Source organism: Alosa pseudoharengus, unplaced genomic scaffold (assembly GCF_046254945.1).
Source record: "Alosa pseudoharengus isolate Yale_2024_CS ecotype anadromous, Long Island Sound unplaced genomic scaffold, YU_APseudo_1.1 YU_APseudo_1.1_scf_2, whole genome shotgun sequence".
Lineage (NCBI taxonomy): Eukaryota > Metazoa > Chordata > Actinopteri > Clupeiformes > Clupeidae > Alosa > Alosa pseudoharengus.
In genome coordinates, this window is record NW_027468663.1 from 23106330 (window position 1) to 23129404 (window position 23075).

A 23075-nucleotide genomic window follows, 5' to 3' on the forward strand; every position below is an offset into this window, starting at 1 on the left:
ATATGCCTCTTTGTGGAAGGGTGGAATACATTTCAAATGCTTTATTTCTTTCTGCTGTTGTTAATTTATCAACCTATCCTTGTGGAATAGTAGAATCTGTTTTGTTAACTTCTCAGCTTAAGTGAATTATTATTTAACCTTTAAATTATTTGTTGAACCATAGCATTAATAACAAATGTTGCTTCATTTATCCAATTTCCACCACCATGGAAAAAGTGGGTCGGTCTTGAGAGTCCCGGGCTGAAAAGTGGCCCCACTCCGGCCCTGCTTCAGGTCACAAATGCAGATGAGTATAACATTCTTCATCCAATGGTTCAGTGACAAGATTTCAGTGAATGAAACTATTCATAATGAAAAAATATGTATGTCAGTATTTATGACATATACTTTTGTAAATTGAGTATCCCATCAATTTTATATTGCCAGATTCCACACATTTCTACTTGCATGCTTCCTGGTGAAATTAATGCAATAACTTGAAAAAAGAAAATTAATCACACCAATTATTTTTTCTAGATATAAAGGCTGACATAAGACATATGCAAATATCATCACATTATACTTTCCCATATATGGTTAGCCCAGACTGTCCTGAAAAAAAACCCCAAGATACAGCATAGATGGCCATACAATTACTAAGGTAAGAGCTTAAAATTAATGGTAAATGTAAGTAAAATTACACTGAAAATAGCCTAGGGCTCTAATGGTTCATTGCAGTGAAAAACTGAATCTGAACAGCATAAATTCAAATTGGATTTATTTGTTTGGTACTGAATTCAATTCAAATACATGTATTTGTTATTTATTTTAATTGTTTATTTAGATAGGGACGGTGCATATTGATGGGCATCAGTACAAGTACACAATGTAAATATGCTGGAGTTAGCACCATAGCTAATTTTCATCTATAAATTTAATTAATTTGCTCTGAAATTATTGTTACCGTCATAGGTGTTTCAACACTGCATTGATGCTAGAATTTGAATGCACCCCTGGTGTCACTTGTTGTACACATTGATCTTGAGGACAGGCTCGTAGCTATCCGACATAGTGGCACTGATGGTCACTGAGGAGCCCCTGTAAGTGAGACAGCCACTAGAGGCTAGACCCCTGACAAATGTCGTCTCACTCCCGTAATACATCTCCTTATACAGCTCATAGTCACAGGGCTTTTTCATGCTGAACACTCCCAATGCGTACCAGTTAGAGTAGGAACCAAAGTCATTCGGATTAGAGAACATCACAGCTATTTTTCCGATGCTCTGATTTTTGGATTTATCATAGATGTCATAGGTGAAGACGCCCACAGCCCCACAGGCTGTGTCGGGAGTCTTGACGAAGCGAGCCCTGCCTGTTTCAGATTGGTTGATTCTTGGAGGCAGAGGATCATCACAGAATCCACTGATAGAGTGAGACCTGGACAAAAAAGACACAGCCAAATTACAGACATTTGTGGCTAATGTAAGCACCAGTTTTCAGAACCAATGAAGGAATTGGAAGTGGTTGAAGAAAATGGTGAAGCTCTCCACGCACTGTTGAAAATATACCAATTGATTATACTGTTATAAATACTGTTACTGATTATACTACTCTGCCTAATATGAAAAAGTTTCACTTCAACGTTACTATCCGTAGGTGGCTGATATACCGACAATACAGCTTATGAAAATGCCTCACATCACCTGCTTACTTACCCGTGACTAGGAATAATGTAATGTTGGTGGACCAGAGGCTACAGTGCTGACCTGGACTGCTAAACTTGCCAGTGTGCTAAACAGTTTATCCAAATCCTGAGCTACAGAGGGCTCAATTTGTACTATGGGTTTGGAGCTGGTTAGTATAGACCACAGTTGGTAAACTGCCCATCGCTATATAATACAATAGTCAGTTCGGCTGTCACAGACACCACTTCAGTTGATTAGCTTCTACTGCTGTGATAACTAATCCCAGTCATCCATTGCGGTACAACACCGTTACCTAAAGTAGGATGATGTCCATAAATGCAGAAAGGCTATGTGGGTCAGAGTATAACAATTTATTTTTCTGGTACAAGTTACTCATCCAATATATTATAGAAGTTCATCAATCAAGACAATCCATTATCAATCAAGTCCTGGACATGTGACAAGCATTTGACAGACCTCTGAAGTTTGCCTGCAAAAAGGAACTAAAGCTACCATCTTTGCCCATATAAGGAGATCCGGATGTTAATTTAGGTTAACTACCTACTGTAAGACAAGTTGCATTGCATGTTAGCTCTGGGGTGGCAAAAATCCATGTGTGCTGCCTTAACATACCGAAGATCACAGTATCCACTAGAAGGCAGAGGACAAAAGTCGGTAACACTCAATAATAAGGTGCCATAATAAATAGCAAACTAGTAATTACCCTTTGTTAATATTTGTTAACTGTTACTAAAATATCTATTTGGCACAAGTTAATAGTTTTTTCATCATTAATTAAATATTAGTTGTTTGCATAAAATCTGTATGTTAATGTTTTAACAAATCAATTAATTAATATTGTATTAATATTTGTTAATAGTTAACTAAATGTCTTTTTGGCACTAATTAACAGTTATTTCTTACATCATTTAAATGTTAAATGTTTATTTACAAACTATATACTAATATAAAAGTTAATGACATATTATTATTTATCTAGCTTTTCTGATTAGCTTTGTGGAGAATTTATGGAATATGGCTTTATTATCTTGTGGGGTGTATAAGGCACCCTACTGCCAGTGGTTGGTTGTGTGAGAGTTTGCACACCTCTTCTTCCACTTTATCCATATTGGATACTTTGTGGTTGGCTGTCCTGTAATTGGTGACCCTCTGTCTAGTGTTTGAAAGTAGTGTACTCTTTGCCTTTGGAAGTACTATTTGGTTGCTGCTTGATTTTGGTGAAATTCAGGGGAGGGGGTGTAACAGAGTTATAAATGTAGTTTAGTGTTTGTTATTTTCGCCGTAATTAAGCAGCTTTATTGAAATTGGTGTTTTGGAGCCCCCTTTGGAGAAACGGTATACTGCAGCTCTGCTGCGTTTTGTCCTTGTATTGTTGCCATAGCTGAACAGAAGCGTTATGCTTTGCATTGGGTAGGTTGACTGTATAAAGCACTCTCCACTTTGTTTTAATTTTGTAACTGTAAAATGTTGTTTAAGTTGAAAACTTCGATATACCACCTGTATTATATTACTTTACATGTATTGTTAGGATTTGGGTGCAATTCTAGCAACTTAGAGAAAGTGTATTAATGTTTTCATTATGACCACGAGTTCATAGGCTACACACGAGTCTAACGTGACTAGCTGTAAACTCCGCTAGCAACTTTCCATGCATTCAGTGTAGTTTAGCTTAGTGCTCATGGAAATTGCAATTCAGTCTAGCAGAAAATTAATGTACATTTAGTTTAGCATTATGTTTATGCATTACCTCCGTATGGTCTACGTCTGTAAGCAAGTGCGCCGGAAGCACCCCCACTTTTCGGGGGTAAAAAAAAAAAGCGCAGTTGTTGACCACAACACCGACACGGCATCGCATTGATTAGAGCATGAACTAAATCTACAGCGCTATAGCTTTAATTACCTCTGCTCTAGTCTGGCCTCTTGGTCATGATGTCATGCTCAGCCAATCGGATATTTCGCCTGCAAAGGTGACTGGTCTAGGAAAACTCTATGTCTATGCACTAGAGCATGGGTTCCCAAATTGGGGATCGGGACCCCCCGGGGGGTCGTGAAATGATTTCCATAAATCAAATAAATTTGGGGAAAATAAAAGAGCTGTCACTTGACTGCACTTTAAAGACAGATTTTAATTCCAAGACACTTGGTGAGTTCTGGATTTCAGTCGAGAGGGAATATCCACAGCTATTCAAGGCCGCGATGGACGTACTGACGCCGTTTGGCTCCACATACCTGTGCGAAAAGACTTTCTCTGCACTGACATATTAAAAACAAATACAGATCGCGTCTAAATGTGGAGGATGATCTCCGTGTGGCCGTCTCCACAATTAAACCAAGAATGGACTTGCTGTGTTCCGCGCATAGCGCGCATCCATCTCATTAGATGAGATTAACGCTGAAACATAGTTGCAAAATGTAAATTTGCGCAGCAATAATGTACATATGTTTACAACAGGGGATATTACCCTGACTGAGATATTCTTCTGTTAAAATGGAAATGGAAATTAAAGTAATGTTTCAAAGTTAAGTTTGCACGACAGCAATAATGTGCACTCATGTTACATGGATATTATTTTTTGACTAAGGTATTCTGCTTTTATCATATAGTAAATGTCTATATGTAAAATCATAACAGGCTCTGTTCTTTTGTGTTGTTGTTAAGCCCGTGTTTGGATAAGCCTAGTGCGTATGGCCGGTGCGCACATTTTATTTTATTTTTTGAGTCACATCCAGGGATAGTGGGGGTCGCCAGTCTCTGGCACGGTTATTTTGGGGGTCGCGGGTTGAAAAGTTTGGGAACCCCTACACTAGTGTTGCGCGGGTTAAGGTTTTTTTAACATCCGCACCCACCCGACCCTCAAAAATATGCGCTGATTAACGACCCGAACCCGGAAAAAAAAAAAACAATGTGCCTATAGCCTAGGCTATCTTTTGTAGTTCATATTGACAATGCTTTCTTATTAACTAAACACTGAAACAAGAAGAAGTTGCACTGTAGGCTATATGCTTCAACAAAGAGTTGTTGCTCTAGGCTTGGCTCGCAATGTTGGATTAATTGAATCTGAATCTAGCTTCATGGACATAGGCTAGGCCTACTAAATAAATAAACAAAAATATCCTTAATTCTTTATTGATGTATTTAAAGGTAAAACACAAGTAATAGGCTACATCATGTAGCCTAACATTAACTCTCTCTCTCTCTCTCTCTCTCCGCGGGTGGGCGCGACCGCAAACACACACACATTGACACAGACATGTTCAATCGGTTTAAACCCTTGATATCTATCTGTTTCCTAAACTTTACATTTTTATAAACTGAACCAGAAGTCTGTCTAATGAAAGAAAGTTAAAAATTATCATTAAAGCATGCATCCACGAACTTAACAAAACTGCATCTGTCTAATGAAAGAAAGTTGAAATTATCATTAGGCCTATCACGCACACAAGAATTTCTCAGAATTATGAACAGGCAAGATGGGGTGGGGTTGTATAAAATGAATTTTACATGTGAAATCTATGAACTCATGTTTTGGTACTTGTTGTCTAGCAGATACCAGTGAGAATTGAGTGTGGATAATGCAATTTACTAAGAAAGTTAGAAGAATCATATAGGCCTTTCAGCGTGATTTATTTTTGTGGAAAAAATGTGCTTGACTGGGCGGCGGTCATATTTTGTACCGCTCTGCATTACATCTAGTTATTATTAGACTATCTTATATCGTAATATCCCACGTAAAAACGTGCATGAATAGTTGGCCTCTGGAATTTTCAAAATTGTCTCGAGGAACCCAGCCCGAAACCAGCTTTTTTTTTTGCACCCCTACTTTCAAAGTCGTTCCGGCGCCGCTGTCTGTGAGTGTTTAGTGAGTCTCAGAATATTAATAAACTCGTTCTGTGCACCTGAACATTCCATGTCGCACGTCTCCCTTGCTAGTAGGAATGACAGTGATGGTATAGGAATCATGCATGTAATATAGCCCATTCAACTACTTCTTTTTATTTTGCTTGTGCAGATGCTGTTTTATGTATGCCAGTGCCTGAAGGCATGTTTTGTTTTAACTTTTCCTAAATAAAAGGAATAAATGTGATAAGCCAGTTTTAGTCTCAGTCCCTTCACCGTCTGACTAATAGTTATATATTACTAATATATTAATAAAGCTTAACCAACTTTATTATAAGGGTCCCCCATACTGATAGTTATATATTACTAATATATTAATTAAGCTTAACCAACTTTATTATAAGGGGCCCCACACTGATAGCTATATACTACTAATATATTAATTAAGCTTAACCAACTTTATTATAAGGGTCCCCCATACTTATAACTATATATTACTAATATATTAATTAAGCTCAACCAACTTTATTATAAGGGGCCCCACGCTTATAGCTATATACTACTAATATCAGGGCTTGAAAACGAAATTATTTTTCAAACGTTCCGTTCCGAACGGTTCAGGTAGGCCTATGTTTAACGTTTTCGTTCTTGAATTGAAGACTTACTGTAGGCCTAACCTATGCCTATAAATAATTTCTTATCAAAAATATTACTGGATACGTGCTACTTACCTGGTTGTAGCCTAAGTTTTATCCATATGGAGATCTTCAAAGGCTTGCGCTATAATTCCAACCCTGTTTATAAACGAACCTGTCTGTTGCTGACAAGGCCTATCTCAAATTTCCCGTTTAACTCTTCTACATAGAATAGGCTATAATTGCGCAAACATTTCAAATCCCGACTTTAAAACGACAAGGCGTGGACAGGCAAAATAGGCTATTACGCATAGGCTACAAACAATTTCCAAATCAGTTTCAGTAGCCTACGCCAGTGGTTCTTAAACTTTTTGTCTGGCGACCCCACAAAAAAGTATGGCGAGGTCTGGCGACCCCTACTTTCCCAAAACCCATTCTAAGTCCTTACTCAAATACCCCCCTCAAACGTTAACAACTAAATCAAGCAAAAACTAGAAAGCAAAGTCATTTGTTTTATTTACTCCATGTGAACAAGAACAGTGAAAACCAAACAATCACGATTAAACAAGTGTAGGCTGCCGCCATATCAGATCAGGGGCCGGTTCCCCAAAACGTTCTTATCGCTAAGTAGTTCTTAACCTATTCCTTAACCTCTCTCTTAACGTTATGGCATGATTCCCGACACGTTCGTACGCTAAGTATATCTTCTGTAAGTCACACTTTCGTAAGGTTGGTCTGGACCATTCGTAGCTCTCTCTTAGCGTTGTTTGAGCTCTCAAGGCGCTAGTCGCCGCCACTGTGCAGCAGTCTTTAATCAGCGCAGCGCAGTACAAGTCAAACTATGGTACAGTATTTGATGATGTTGTGGCTCAACGATGATTTTATGTTATGGACATTTTAAGACTAATAATAAAGTATTTTCTCAATGGATGCAGGGCTATTTATAAAGTTTACTTTATTTGGTATCAGAACTAATATGGTGGTAAGCCTAGGCTATTTCGTAATGTCATTAAAGCGTTTAAATTGGCAATCACTTTTGATAATTAAAAGCTGGCAAAGAATGTGCCTCTAAATGGCTAAGATCTATAAATGGGTAGGAGCATGGTGGTGTCCAGTAAGCGACCAACTAGGCCTATGGCAGCGATCCAACGTGTCCTTGCATTAAATCAAAAACGGCGTGTAGTCCAGTCGCTCCATAGCTCGTTTTTGTTGCTGTTGCACAAGTTATTCCGAAAGCTGGAAAACGGTGTCACCTTGTGCAAGCTCACCTCGTCCAGCAAAACTTCAAGTTCCTCTGACGAGAGGCTTGGTGCCCTTTTTTTTACGTTGCTTCCCCACCCTACTGTATCTAAATGTCTCTCTGTTCATTGTAGATCGGTTGCTTTTTATTGAAAACATTAACCAATGGCAATCATTTTTTTAATTTGAACCTTTAATTTCCCCTGGGGATCAATAAAGTATCTATCTATCTATCTATCTATCTATCTATCTATCAATACCGCATTAAACAGAAGTAACTGCAGCTGCTTGCCAATCAATTATAATTGTAAGGTACCTTACCATTAATATAAAAGTGTATTACATCATTTTAAGAAGTTGTTAAATCCATGTCAAGAAGCGACACAAGTGGCACAACGGCATAAGGAGGGTGGATGATTAGCGAGGGATAGGCCTACCCGGTTAGTCTACCCGTCACAACATATCATGTGAACATATTACTGATAATTTAGTTAATAGTTTATATTTTACTGATACCTTAAACTATGTTAAAATACATGTTACTGGAATAATTTGAGGAATGTTTCATTTGCATAGAACGTGTTGTGTTTCTTAACGCCGTCATGCACCTTCACGTGAAGTAGAAAATCGATTCCTGAGCAATCGATGCCAACTAATTCAGCACCTTCACTTGGGACAGCGCCTTTGTAACGTCGAACGTAAGAGGCAGCGTGTTAAGAAGCTTCCTAAGGGACACTTCGGGGAACACACTTAGGAACATAAACAACTTTTGTAAGATATATCTTTTGAGTCTTCTTAGCGCGCTAAGAGTGAGCGTTATCGGGGAACCGGCCCCAGAGCGCTATCTGCGTAGCGCGCGCACACACAAGCACGCACACACACATAGGGCCTACACATGCAGCATTAGGCCTACAACGTTACATTAATTATATTTATGGCGATAACAATAACAATATTTTTTTATTTCCCTTTTCTGGTTTACTATCTTTAACAATTTCAATGGGAAGGGTGGGCATGCTTCCGTGAACATAGCAAGTTAATTCTAGGAGGAATGCTGCATACGGCGACACGGAGATTTTCCTGCACGGTGCTGAGCCGACATCTGTATTTTGAGATGTCGTTTCATTTTGACAGGTTTTAAGATCTCATTCGCCAGAACATCGACGCAAATCACACATTGTGGGTGGTTGAGGTTATCTTTAACTTGGCAAGTGAATGCATATTTCAGAAATTATTTCTGATAAAGCCGACGCGCCGTTTGTTCTTTTTTATTCTCACCGGCCGTTAGACTTGTCCCATCTGAGGATCACGGAGGAGTAGACGGACGCACTGGTAGATGGCACTTCCGAGCTTTTGTTCAATTTTTTAAGCAGCCACCTGTCCATTTTGGCTAGTAGGCTACCTATGTCTTTTGTTTTGTTTTACTTAAAATAGCGGGAACAAGTTGAGTTTGCATAGTGGGAGCAGATAGTTACATTGTTTCTATCAGCGGACCAGTAGCCCATAGGCTGAACCAGATCTCGTTGAAAGACGAAACAAAATCTCTCTCTTCTCTTAACTGCGTGTAAATAAGAAAAAGGCAGAAAAGGGCAATATTATTTTCCTTTGTTTCACCTAATAATAATTTCAGACTGAATACAGAAAATAATTGGCGACCCCACGGAAGTTTTTGGCGACCCCATTTGGGGTCGCGACCCCTAGTTTAAGAATCACTGGCCTACGCTACGAGCTGGCCTAAGATCCGAAGTGGCAGACGGATAGGTTACATTACAACAGCAAGACAAAATATACACATTTGGACCAAAGGTCCATTTATTCGTTTTTTTTTTTTTTTCAAACCGCAGAAATCAAATTATTAGGCTGTTCGCCTACAGTAGTTGGCTACATAGCGGCTTGTTAGCTCACATTAACAGTGTAGATGTGGGCTTGTTTTTCGCACAACCGGAAATAGTCTCCCTGACATAGGATATGCTTTTGTGAAATTTTATAAAATATACAGAGAACGAAAAAAAACGTTATTAACCGGTTTTGTGGATTTCAGAATAACGTTTCTGTTCCGGAACAGTTGAAGACCATTTTGTTTTCGTTTCCGTTTCCGCTCCTCGTAAAATTCCGTTCGTTTTCGGTTTTCGTTTTCGTTCCTTGAACCGGTTCGGAGCCCTGACTAATATATTAATTAAGCTTAACCAACTTTATTGCAAGCGTTTCGTGCACTGACAAGAGTGGCGGCATGTCAAGGTAGCTCCGTCATTAACTTTTCTATTAACATATAGTTTGTAAATAAACATTTAACATTTAAATGATGTAAGAAATAACTGTTAATTAGTGCCAAAAGGACATTTAGTTAACTATTAACACATATTAATACAATATTAGTTAATTGATGCAAACAACAAATATTTAATTGATGATGAAAAAACTATTAACTTGTGCCAAATAGATATGTTAGTAACAATTAACAAATATTAACAAAGGGTTAGGTAATTACTAGTTTGCTATTTATTATGGCACCTTATTATGGAGTGTTACCCAAAAGTCTGTAGAGTAAACATCTACATTTCCGATTTCTTCGTCCCCGCCAGAGTTTAACAAGTGTGATAATTCAAAATTCCCATAGGAAAAATCTCAAGATACCGGATCTCTTTAAATGGGCAAAGATGGAAGCAACATGTAAGTTACACTAGAGAACTAGCATTACCTTACTAGAATCAGACCTCTTTAGCTAATGTTTACAACACAAACCCCAACATAAACAACCATCAGGGGGTATTCCAACGTGGTTTAGTGACAAACCTGGGTTAGTTAACTCAGAGTAGGTGGTAAACCTAATAGAAGAGCCGTATGACCATAGGGCTCTTGTTGTAGGAGGTTTACCACTTACTCTGAGTTAACTTATCCAGGTTTATCACTAAACCACGTACTTGGAATACCCCCATGGGTCTGGATAGTGAGCTCCTAAGCCTTAACAACCATCAGGAGAATGTAGACTCCCAGAATCTATCTTTATTGAATTCCTGTTCCACTAGTACCCAACTCAAATAGTTATTAGTTTAAATTGATTATGTCAATAACCATTTATAACTTATAATCAGTTTCCTCAAATATTTTTTTTTAGTTTAGCATGCAGCCTGAGGTGTAGTTTAGCATGCAGGCTGAGCTGTAGCCTAGTTTAGCCCAAAGACTGAGCTGTACTTACATCTCATTGCACAGGGTGAAAGTAGAGGTGTTCTCAATCTTAACACTGCACTGGCGATTACCCATGTTTTGAACCTGTGCAAGAAACAGCACAAACATTCAGAATAAGTTTTTGTTCCACAAAGTGGAAATGGAAATGAATATCCATTCATTTATTGCAATGCTAGTGGACCAACCCAACAAGGAATTACAGCAAAGAGTTACTTACTTCAGGCCTTTTGGGTGGGGGTTCAGGTCTTCAATCTGTGTCTGTGGGATGATGTCAAGAGAGTTTCTGAGCTCTAGCTGATCTGCAGACTGCAACAGCTGCAAACAGTCTGAAAGTTTTATATTCTGATGATTGGGTGTGACTCCACCTCATACTTGGACAAGGTACCATGGAATGTTCTTATTACCCAGTGTGTGTGTGTGTGTGTGCGTAAGTGTGAGTAATTATCTTCACGTAATGAGCCCTTAGACATAATGTGTCACTGAAATTCCCTGAATAACTCATTATGTATTGAAAGTGATTGTTTAAATCAATTTCACCTTCATTGCTAAGGGTAGTGATGATCAACTAGAAAAGCATTTCCTGAAGGAAATACAGTGCATGAAAATGGAAAACATATGATGTAAAATATCATACAGAGTAAAAACAAATAATGCCGATATAGTTGCAATAGTGTTGCTAGGGTACATATGTTGGTTGTTATGCCAAATGAAGTGGTTGCTATGCTGGTTGCTTAGGTAATCCTGTTGGTTGCTATGGTGGTTGCTAGGTTGAAGTTGTGGTGGTTGCTAGGCTGTTGCTAGGGTATTTGACATGGTTGCTAGGCTGTTGCTAGGATATTTGACATGGTTGCTAGGCTGTTGTTAGGGTACTTGAGGTGGTTGCTAGGCTGATGCTAGGTTACTTGTGGTGGTTGCTATGCTGGTTGCTAGGTTAGACTCATTGGTTGCTATGTTGGTTGCAAGGTTGTAACAGTGGAAGTGGTTGCTAGGCTGTTGCTAGGGTATTTGACATGGTTGCTAGGCTGTTGCTAGGGTAGTTATGGTGGTTGTTATGCTGTTGCTAGATCAAATGCATTCAGTGGCATTCATAATTTCTCTTATTTTCAAAAATTGGCTAGTGGAAATTCTGATTGTCACATTAGCTGGTGATCAAAGAAGTTAATTTAGAGCTCTGAACACGATGTGTCAGTATTTGAAGTGTCAGATCCTCTGTAGCTAAAACTCACAGAGGAACTTGAGTAACGCCAGCAATAAACTATAACTAAACTAAACAATATAACTAAAAAATGACCGCTGCTCAGTCCTGCACATTCAGAAAAACACTCTCCACATAAATTCTATAAACATTTACAGTAAAGAAACATGTGGTATTTGGTGATCATTGGTAAATGTTGTGATAATAATAAGGAATATAAATGTGTCCAAGACCAATTTTCTCATCCTCCGCAACAATTTTCAATCATTATTTAAGTCCTCAAGGAACTTGCATTTTCAAGGAATTTTGTTGGAAGGGACATAATTGACTGTGACACTCAAGATGGCTACCAGGTAAGCAGTTCTTATTTTTTCTCTCCAGGTAAAAGTTAAAATGTTGTTTGTCATAGTACCTACACGCCTTTTTTGTTCTCATTACCGAAACATTAGTTTGTGAAGTTTTAAAAAATGTTGGCGTTTTAATTTTGTAATATTATATACACGATAATGGTCTAAATGTAAAAAGTGTGGGAAAGTTTAGCTAACCCTCATGGTGCTTCCACAGTTAGCAAGAATGTTTAATAATAATAAATAATAATACGTTTATTTTATATAGTGCTTTTCTCAAACCCAAGGTCGCTTTACATAGTAGGTAGGCAAGGAAACACAATAACAAACAAACAAACAAACAATACAACAGAGACAAAGGCAGGGAAATACAATAACAAACAAACAAAACAATACAACAAAGACAAGTTATCTGTATGAACTATGTGTTGGGTGTGGAGGAGAAGTGATCATTAAACAATCACTAAGGAAGAGAAGGACAGGCACGAAGGGGTTGGGGGAGGGAGTTCCAGAGTTTGGGGGCCAAGGCACTGAAGGACCTGCCACCCAGGGTGGAGAGTCTGGAGCGGGGGATAGCCAAGAGGTTTTGGTCAGAGGATCTGAGTGAGCGGGAAGGAGTGTAAGGGGTCAGGAGGTCGCAGATGTAGGGGGGAGCAAGGTTGTGGAGGGCTTTGAAGGTGAGTAGTAGTACTTTGTATTTGATCCGGGACGGAACTGGTAGCCAATGGAGTTGATGGAGAATGGGGGTGATGTGTGCTGATCGTCTGGTATGGGTGAGGAGCCTAGCTGCAGAGTTTTGAATATATTGTAGTCTTTGAAGGGTTTTAGTGGGGAGACCAAGGAAAAGTGAGTTGCAGTAATCTAAACGGGACATAAGGCATAAAAAAAAAATTCTTGGGTTCCGGTTTCCGACCGACCGTGTCAATTTATGTGCGACCCAAATTTATTTTATGAGCTTGGGGAAGAAATAACACTAAATAGTCTAGGCTACATTAAATAAATCCACAAATAAAAGGCGAACTATAATTACATTAATTACCCCTTGCGTTATGTATAGGGATGAGCGTATTCTCTCTTTTACAAAGTAGCCTATGCACAGCTGTTCACGAAGACGATTGTTTTCGTCACTTACTAAGGCACTCGCAATTTTGTCCAAACACCGCAACTTTTTCGCAAATTTGACCAATCATCGTAGTTTCACCGTGAAATTTCACCTACCACAACAGTCCCTCGCGCAGAATATTGAGCCAGATGGCACACTTACTTCTGCACCTTCTGCATATGACACCAAAGACTGCCCTAACGTGTTCGTTCCTCTGCAGTTTTGATGACAATAAATAGAAGGCTAACGTTAATGATCTGCTTACTTGCATCTCTCAACCTGGTGTTGCTAACCTACCTAGACTATGAAAGTAAGTTAATTAAGGCCTACTTGGTTTACTGACATTTGAGAAGGCTATGCAACCCATTGGCAAACGTTTACCTGGATATGTCCTTTTAGCTTATGTCATGTTTGCTAGCTTGTGGGCTTAGTTTGAGTAGTGCTACCAAAATCATAGAAATTAATAAAATTGCAAGACATTTACCTCTTTTATGATCCAAGAATGATTTAATTCGAGTTGTTTTTTTAACATTTATTTTAACTAATGATATAGAAGACATTCCCAATTGCATCCACATATCGTAATGCACTATGCAAAAAGTGATTTACACTCGTAGCCGAACACAGTGAGATGCAAGCCTTCCAATCCTCAGAAATGTAATTAGGCTACTCTCACGTCCTTAAAGGGGCAGGCAGTCAATTAGACGTACACCACCAATGTAATGACATTAAACAGAAGTGTAGTCAAATAGTTTAAATCAATATGAAATTACTAGATACTTACTTGGCTATTAGTAATTATGCAGGCCACAGACTATGAATTATTAAAAAGATATGAACTTAATATGAATTACAAAATATATGAATGTATTGAAACATATGACATGATGCCATCTCTTTAGGTGACTGTCTTTTTTGGACAGTTCTACGAAAGGTTATACTGCTTTGTGAATTGCCTCAGTCAAAGCATTTTCACAAATAAAGTAGGCCTACTTTGATTTTCTGTAATCCTTACTGTTTACCTTTGATTATCCTTTTTTAATAAGCATCAAGATCATCAGTGTGATTTTGGTCTTACTAACCTAAATTGCCCTAAATAAAAAAAAAAAAAAACTATTTTTGCAATTTTCACTTCCTCCCGCAATTTCTCCACAAGAAACAGCTAAAAACACCGCAACTTCCATCCAGGCATTTTAGGTCGTAACAGTCTCAAAACACCTCGTGAAATCCAGGAGGGACTGATTTTCTACCTATCCCTTACTGCCACTGGGAAAAAAAAAAAAAAAAAAAATTTCCCTACCGACCATGGCCTCAACTGACAACCAACAGGAACCAAACCTTTTTTTTTTTATGCCTAATGAAAGAGTGAACCAAAGTCTGTGCATCACTAGCAGAGAGGAAGGGTCGGAGGCGTGCAATGTTACGGAGGTGAAAAAAAGCAATCTTAGTGAGTGATTTGATATGAGGATCAAAGCTAAGGGTGGAGTCAAGCTGAATGCCAAGGTTTTTAACAACAGAGGTGGAGTGGACAGATGAGCCATCAATGTTGAGAGTGAGATGGGGAGATTTGGTGAGGATGCTTTTAGGGCCAATCAGCAGAATTTTGGTTTTGTCTGTGTTGAGCTTGAGAAAATTGTTTTGCATCCATAATTTTAAGTCAGAGAGGCATTCAGTGAGGGAGTGTGGTGGGGGGTCAGAGGGAGAGGGAGTGGTAAGATAGAGTTGGATGTCATCTGCATAGCAGTGGAAGCCAAGAGGGAGGATGTATATGAGAAAGAGGAGGGGCCCAAGTACAGAACCCTGGGGGACACCACAAGTGACAGGGGACTTGGGGGACTGATGTGGACCAAGTGTTACAAACTGCTTTCTGTTGGTGAGGTATGACTGAAACCAATTGAGGGCTGTGCCAGAAACACCAATAGCAGACAGACGGGAGATTAGAACATTGTGGTTGATGTATCGAAAGCAGCCCTAAGGTCAAGGAGAATGAGAATGTTAAGTGAACCAGAGTCAGCAGACAGGAGGAGGTCGTTAACTATGCGTAGAAGGGCAGTCTCTGTACTGTGACATGAGCGGAAGCCAGATTGAAAGGGCTCATACAGGTGGTTAAGAAAGGTGTGTAGTTGTGAGGCCACCACTCTTTCCAGTACCTTGGCCAGGAAGGGGAGGTTGGAGATAAGGCGGTAGTTTATTAGTGATGTGGGGTCGGAGTCAGGTTTTTTGAGAATGGGTGTAACTGCAGCAGGTCACTCATCCTCCGCAACACCATTATCATCCACCGCAACAATTGAGGGCCTGTTGTGGTGGAGAGACTCAATGTTTCGGTAATGAGAATGAGACTAATGGTAATGAAACTTATGAAGACTCATGAAACTCTTACTCATTTCAGTATAACTTGATATTTGCCTTAAACACTTCTTGAACAGATTGTGTAAACGAAATAGCTATTACAACCCCCCCAGCAGGGTTCACTAATTTTTCATTTTCATGTAGTGATTCCACAAAAAACTGTGAATGCAGTACAGGCCACCTACTATAAATGTAATATAATTTAATATTAAATCATTTTACTGTGACAGTGTTTCCCATACATTGACTTACTTGTGGCGGCCCACCACAATATTAACATTGACCACCACACAATGAATTTCCGGATTCTACTAAATTGTGCTTAAATCTGGTTAAAATCATAACCGCGCTGCACTAATTTGCTAAAAACTATTGCATTCGAGTTAATTCTGCAAACCTACCACAGCAAATAGAATTCAATTCTGTGGGAAACACTGTATGAAACAACGTGTTTCTATGTCTTTTTACGAAATGTTACATTCAAGATGGCTATTGTGTATTTTGTTACAGGCAAGCATCAGTTGAAAAGAAAAGGGCATCAGCAAAGCATAGGGAAAAGATATACAGCAATCCAGTGTTACTTGAGGAGTACAGAAGAAAGGAGAGAGAGAGGTTAGGGGACAGGGTGATAATAGGGAAACATTGGATTAATTGTTTTGACCAACACTTGCACGCACATACACAGAAACACAAATACACACACAAACATGCATGCATGTATAAGTGTATATATACTCTTTTGATCCCGTGAGGGAAATTTGGTCTCTGCATTTATCCCAATCCGTGAATTAGTGAAACACACACAGTGTACACACAGTGAGGTGAAGCACACACTAATCCTGGCGCAGTGAGCTGCCTGCATCAACAGCGGCGCTCAGGGTTAGGTGCCTTGCTCAAGGGCACTTCAGCCGTGCCTACTGGTCGGAGTTCGAACCGGCAACCCTCCGGTTACAGGTCCGAAGTGCTAACCAGTAGGCCACGGCTCACACACACACACACACTAGGGCTGCACGATATATCTAAAATCTATCGTTATCGCGATATCAATGCTTGCGATAGACATACCGCCAAGATTACTTAATTTTCGATACATTTTCTACATTTTTGGATGTCAACATATTTTACCAAACCGATGCTGTCATGCTGCCCGAGAAGCCCGTTGATCCCCTACCAGTTTAGGTGCGCGGTGTTTTAGGTGTTGGTGGGAGCTAAGTCGTGATGGCTGAAGATAGTGAGTCGAGCAAGGTAGGTTACACTTGGGTGAAGAGGGATTGGTGACTAAAAGGAAAAGCACGTCTGTTATATGGAAATATTTTGGTTTTATGAAGGATGACGTGTTACAAACACAGCGCCAAATGCATCCTTCTCCACCGTGTTAAAATAAACAATCTTTCGTTATCGTTATAGGATCAGAAGATATGTCTTTCACTGTCTGTAAGGCTTGTATTTCATGATTTGCATTTAGCAAAAGCCCCAGACAGCAGTAGAGAGCTAATCAGGATTCGTTATTTGTAAAAGTTGTTTAGCCTACTTCGTTGGACTGTGCGATCGCAGCCCCTTACTTTCCCTTTACGCTGCCCTCGTAGTCTAGCGTGGGATGCGCAGCGTATGAGGTTACAGACTGGGATACTTAAGATTTTAGATGAGTGACCGCCGCGATATAGCTTATGCTAAGTAGCTTTTTTGCTAGGCCCAGCGAAGGCTGGCAATGTGGAATATTCCGCTGGTTGGTGCACAAGTGTTCAGATTGGCTGTCTATCCGTCTTTTAGGAGGATTTTCCACACAACTTCGATAGCCTAGTCAGTAGGTCTCTTACCTGTCCACTTTCATCAGGCCTAGGCTACATAATATTTTATATTTTTTATGTAGAAAATTATACATTTATTTCTGTAATTATACACGGGTTTCTCGTTTACCAACAAAACTAGATATGCACGCTGCCATGGGGCAGAAGACTCTTGGTGGCCGTCCACAACGTTATAAACTTAACCTAAATAGCAGGCTGCTGTAAGCTACAATCGGAATTTTTTGTATACCCCTGTTGTCTCAATGATATACCATTTCATTTCAGGCTATATTTCAGAGTTTGCTGTTCATTTGCTTTATTAATATAACATTGTATTTTGTCATTTTTGGTGAAGACATGCATTCCGTTAGGGATATTGAACATATTGAACATTCTCTAACCATCGTGATTTCGTATTGGTGCAGTTTTCAGCATAACAACTCATTTTATTCTATTCAAGGAGAGCACTGCTCTATGCTGTTCTATGGTGCTTTCTGCCTCTTAGTTGCGCACACATGTTTTCATGACGTTGCATAGAAATCCATGTATACATTTACCCCCCCACCCAACCCTACAGTCTATGCTAGCAGCAAGTAGAATGGAGATTTTTTTTGTTATTTTTTTCAAATTAAATATCGCAAGTTATATCGTTATCGCAGGACTCAATAATGTTATCGCATGTCGCATGTTTTCCTAATATCGTGCAGCCCTAACACACACACACACACACACACAGGCTGACATAATTATTATGTATTGTATATACACTCTCTTTCACACAGTCAAATCTCTCTCACTCTCTTTCACACACATACATGTGTATGCGCATTGCGCATGTTTACAATCACACACTATTGTATTTATGTCAGGGCTTACTGCATTTCACCTTTCATTCATTTTTCCTTTTCCAGGTATCGGAAGCGTAAAGAAAATGGTAAAATTAAGACTACTGAGGACCTCACCAGTAGACAGCATGAGAGAAAAAAAATAAAATGAAGGGAAAAATCCAACAAAATATTACAGAAAAAAAAAGCAAGAGCAAGCACTTGTTGATCTCACCCCAGCATCTTCATTAAGTAAGGCAGAAAATTCCTTTGCAAATGAAGAAACCAACAGACAGGAACTGGAAACAAATAAAGAAAATCTGAACAGAACACCAGCAGAAGAAAGTTTAGACCTGACAGGGCCAATGGAAGCATCCACCCCCCAGAGAATACGGCCAGTAGGGTGCATCAAATTTGAATGGGAAATTTTAATTTGCAAAATATCATTTTGGCTGGCATTGCATTTTGTTCCAATTAACATAAAAATTACTTTTGCACAGTTTTGAGTAATTCCATTGAGATTTAGGGGTGCCACCTAACACATGAACTTTGGCGAAATTTCGAAAAATGTGCAATTTTTAGTCTAATTGCCAAAATTTGACCTGGAAATTTTGAGTACAGTGAACTTGTATACAGTGACATGTTCTATAGGGTTATCAAAGTAAAAGTTGTTTGTTTGCCCTTTGGGTAACTTGGGCATTTCTCAGAATTCAACTTTCAAGATTCTCCACTCACTCTCTTATAGACAAAATGAATGGAGGTCAATGGGACATGTTCACGTGGCCTTACCCTGAATTTTGTGCAGCAGTGATGGATGTCGGACACACATATAACATTTAATTGACTTTATTGTTAAACACAAAGGGCGATACTGACAAACTTAAAAGAACAAACCCTCTCTAGTGGCTAACTCACTGACTAACAGGGCCTAATGGTAAGAGCTGACACTAACTAAACTCCGAACTTAACTGCTCAGTCTGTGCCAGAGTCTCTGCTCCACTGAGCAACATCACCAGGGAGAAAGAGAGAGGGAATGGAACCTGAACTCTGAACCTAGCCAGTGTGTCTCCCCCCAGATACTGTATGTCTCCCCCACCCGCCACCCAAGAGTAACCGTCCTATTCAGGGATTAGCTTGGGTTTGCAGCGGCAAAGGTTTGGTTGTTGGTTGCGGTCATGTTCAACTCACACACACACACACATACACACACACACAGACACACACACACACACACAAAGACACAGACACACACACACACACACACACATACAGACACAGACAGACACACACACAGAGAGAGACATACACACAAAGACACAGACACACACACACACACACACAAAGACACAGACACACAGACACACACACACACATACAGACACACAGAGAGAGAGAGACATACACACAAAGACACAGACACACACACAAACACACACACACAAACACAAACACACACACAAAGACACACACACACACACAAAGACACACACACACACACACACAAAAACACAGACACACACACAGAGAGAGACATACACACAAAGACACACACAAAGACACACACACAGACACACACACACACACAGAGACATACACACACACACACACAGACACACACACACACAAACACACACACACACTCACACACACAGACACACACACACACTCACATACACACACACACACAAAGACACACACACACACACACACACACACATACAGACACAGACAGACACACACACACAGAGAGACATACACACAAAGACACAGACACACACACACACACACACAAAGACACAGACACACACACAAACACACACACACACAGACACAAACACAAACACACACACACACACAAACACACACACACACACAAAGACACACACACACACACACACACAAACACAGACACACACACACAGAGAGAGACATACACACACACAGACACACACACACACACAAAGACACACACACACACACACACAGACACACACACACACACACACATACAGACACACAGAGAGAGAGAGACATACACACAAAGACACAGACACACACACAAACACACACACACACAGACACAAACACAAACACACACACACACACACACACACACACACACACAAACACACACACACACACACACACAAACACAGACACACACACACAGAGAGAGACATACACACAAAGACACACACACACACACAGACACACACACACACACAAAGACACACACACACACAGACACACACACACACAGACATACACACACACACACACAGACATACACACACAGACACACACACACACAGAGACACAAACACAGACACACACACACACAAACACACACACACACAGACATACACACACACACACACACATGTTCTCCACAGCCAAAGAGATAAATAGAGAGAGAGAGAGAATAAGGGATACAAAGGAGAGAAGAAAGACACACCCAGAGAAAGCGGATGAAAAAAGGAGAGACAGGGCCAGATGTATGTTTTTGTGCCCACGTCAGGCATATTTCATTTGCAAAGTGCACGTAAAAGCATGGCGAGGTATGTACAAACAGGCCGCACTGAGGAAAAAGTGTAGACTGCCTGTCGTGGCTATTTGCGCTTTTCCGTGTCATGAATATGCATTCATAGGAGGGTCAGGGGTAAGTGGGAGTATCGCGCAAACACAGGAGACGACAAGTGCTAATAGCATTGATTAGGTGTTCCGCCATATGTATGAAAACAGCGCATGTCAGTTTTGCGGTGAAAAACTTGCGCCTGTTAAAAGCAGGTGTAATCAAAATCGCGGTTGAATGCGTCAATTAGAGAAACTTTTAGAGACAGCTGAATAAGTATTCAGAGCATCAGTTTTCTTCATTGTGCAATAAATAGTTCAAGTATTTTTAAGTAGATTAGTAGAACTACTAGGCCTACTCTGTATGTCGCTGCTCGTTGACATCTTATTATCATGTATGATCGCTAAAGTTTGATTTTTTTTAATGTCACAATTGGTTAACTATTCAACTGCGCTTGTGGTTCAGCTGTGGGCATGCAATTAGCTTTGCAGAGGGGTCGGGGAAACAACTACAGATATGATAGTAATATGTAATAACACATCCAACACAGATCAAGATCACCTCAAACAGAAAGATCACCTCAGTTTTCTTGAGCTGTAGTATTGTTTACCTCAGATCTCCATGGCGACCATTGAGCACTGTTAACCACTTTATCCAACAAAAACAGATGTGCGGTGGCACCCCTAAATCATAATGTACTGGAAAAATATTTTGCATGTGTTGTTTCTACATATATTGGAACACTTTTAGCACCCAGCCATATAAAAATTCAAGAATTGTGTTTTTTGATGCACCCTAACGGCCAGTCATTAAAAAAAGAGAGCGGGCATCAATTCATGTCAATTCAAATCATTATGGCCAAATTAAGAGCAAAGTTAAGGTATGTTGAGGAGAAACTTGGGGCAAAGACAACACAACTGCTGTCACTAAACAGAAAAAATAGAAGGCTGGAGGCTAGACCAAAAAGTGTAATTCTACCAGCAAAGATTTCACAAAGGGCCAGGATCAGAGAGGCTAAAAAGAGACTGCCCATCAATAGCAAGCGGAAAAACCTTGGCAAGGTTGTGAGCATGTTCCTACATCGGGATGATGTCTCGACTGTCATAAATGGCAAGGCTGGAGAGATTCGTCGCAAGGGACACATTTATAGAAAAAGAGCACTCACAGACACCTTGGCAAAACTCCATCGACGATTCCTTGCTGAACATCCTGAGCAAACAGTGTCCAAAGCTCAGTTCTTTAGATTGAGGCCATTTTGGATTATTAGGCCGAAAGTTAAAGACAGAGAGACGTGTGCATGTAAAATGCACGAGAACATTGCCTTTAAAATAAAAATAATGGAACAACTGGGAATCATTGAAACATCAAGCCCAGAGGATCTTGTGCAGTCCAGTGTGTGTGACACTGGCAACATGTCCTGCATGTATGGCAGATGTCAAAAATGCATCGAAAAGACCTTTCCTACATTCTTAGATCCTCTCACTCAGGGGAACACTGTCATCTGGCAAGAGTGGATCACAAGGTCTATCACTGTAACAAAGACCCTCAAGGATGGATCTACAGAGGAAAGGCAGACAAAGAAAACCTTCCTTGAAAAGCGTACCTCATCCATTGAGCGGTTGCTGGCCCTAACAAGAGAACACCTTCCAGGTTTTGCCATTCACATGTTTAATGTCAAGCACCAATATTTGACATTGAAAGCAATTGAAAGCCCTGTCAGATGATGCTGTTGCTGTGCATGTGGATTACAGCGAAAATTACAGCTGCAAATATGCCAAAGAAATCAAAGACACCCATTTTGTAACTGGGAATGATCAGGTAACCCTCCACACTATCTCAGTAGGGGCAGAGTGGAAGCCTTTGCATCCCTCTCAGACTGCTTACAGCACAATGCAGTTGCAACCTGGGCTCATCTTGACCCAGTGCTAAGATACATATGAGGAAAGTATCCTGAAGTCCACAACCTACATTTCATTTCAGATGGCCCAACTTCCCAGTATAGAAACAAAACATCTTTCTATCTAGCCTCCACTGTGCCCTTTATGCATGGATTTCAATGGGTGACCTGGAACTTTACTGAGGCGTCACATGGCAAAGGTGCACCAGATGGAGTAGGTGGGGCCTTGAAGAATGTTGCGGACAGAATCGTTTCGTATGGGACCAGTATTCCTGATGCAGAGTCTCTGTATGAGCAGCTGAAGAATAAATCATCAGTGACTCTGTACCAAGTGTCAGAGGAGAAAATAAAGACCAGCTGTGAATTAGTTCCCCCCAACCTGAAAACTGTTCCTGGAACCATGAAAATACATCAAATAA

At 40.0% G+C, this 23075-nt stretch overlaps 1 protein-coding gene across 1 annotated transcript; it reads right to left on the reverse strand.

Annotated features, from left to right (window-relative positions):
* Positions 1 to 836: 836 nt before the first annotated feature.
* LOC143135130 (DELTA-sagatoxin-Srs1a-like) lies at positions 837 to 10882 on the reverse strand. Its single transcript, XM_076295859.1, has 3 exons — positions 10801 to 10882; positions 10594 to 10667; positions 837 to 1416 (listed from the first exon to the last, which is right to left on the reverse strand). The coding sequence occupies exons 2-3, from the start codon at positions 10656 to 10658 to the stop codon at positions 999 to 1001; spliced, it is 483 nt and encodes a 160-aa protein (XP_076151974.1). The 5' UTR covers positions 10659 to 10667; positions 10801 to 10882; the 3' UTR covers positions 837 to 998.
* Between the last annotated feature and the right edge of the window lie 12193 nt (positions 10883 to 23075).

Excerpts from the sequence above, each read along its gene's own strand:
- LOC143135130 (XM_076295859.1), bottom strand. The coding sequence starts at position 10,658 with ATGGGTAATCGCCAGTGCAGTGTTAAGATTGAGAACACCTCTACTTTC. Across the intron at positions 1,417-10,593 it reads TTCACCCTGTGCAATGAGAT|GTCTCACTCTATCAGTGGAT; the intron begins GTAAGTACAGCT and ends TTTTTTGTCCAG.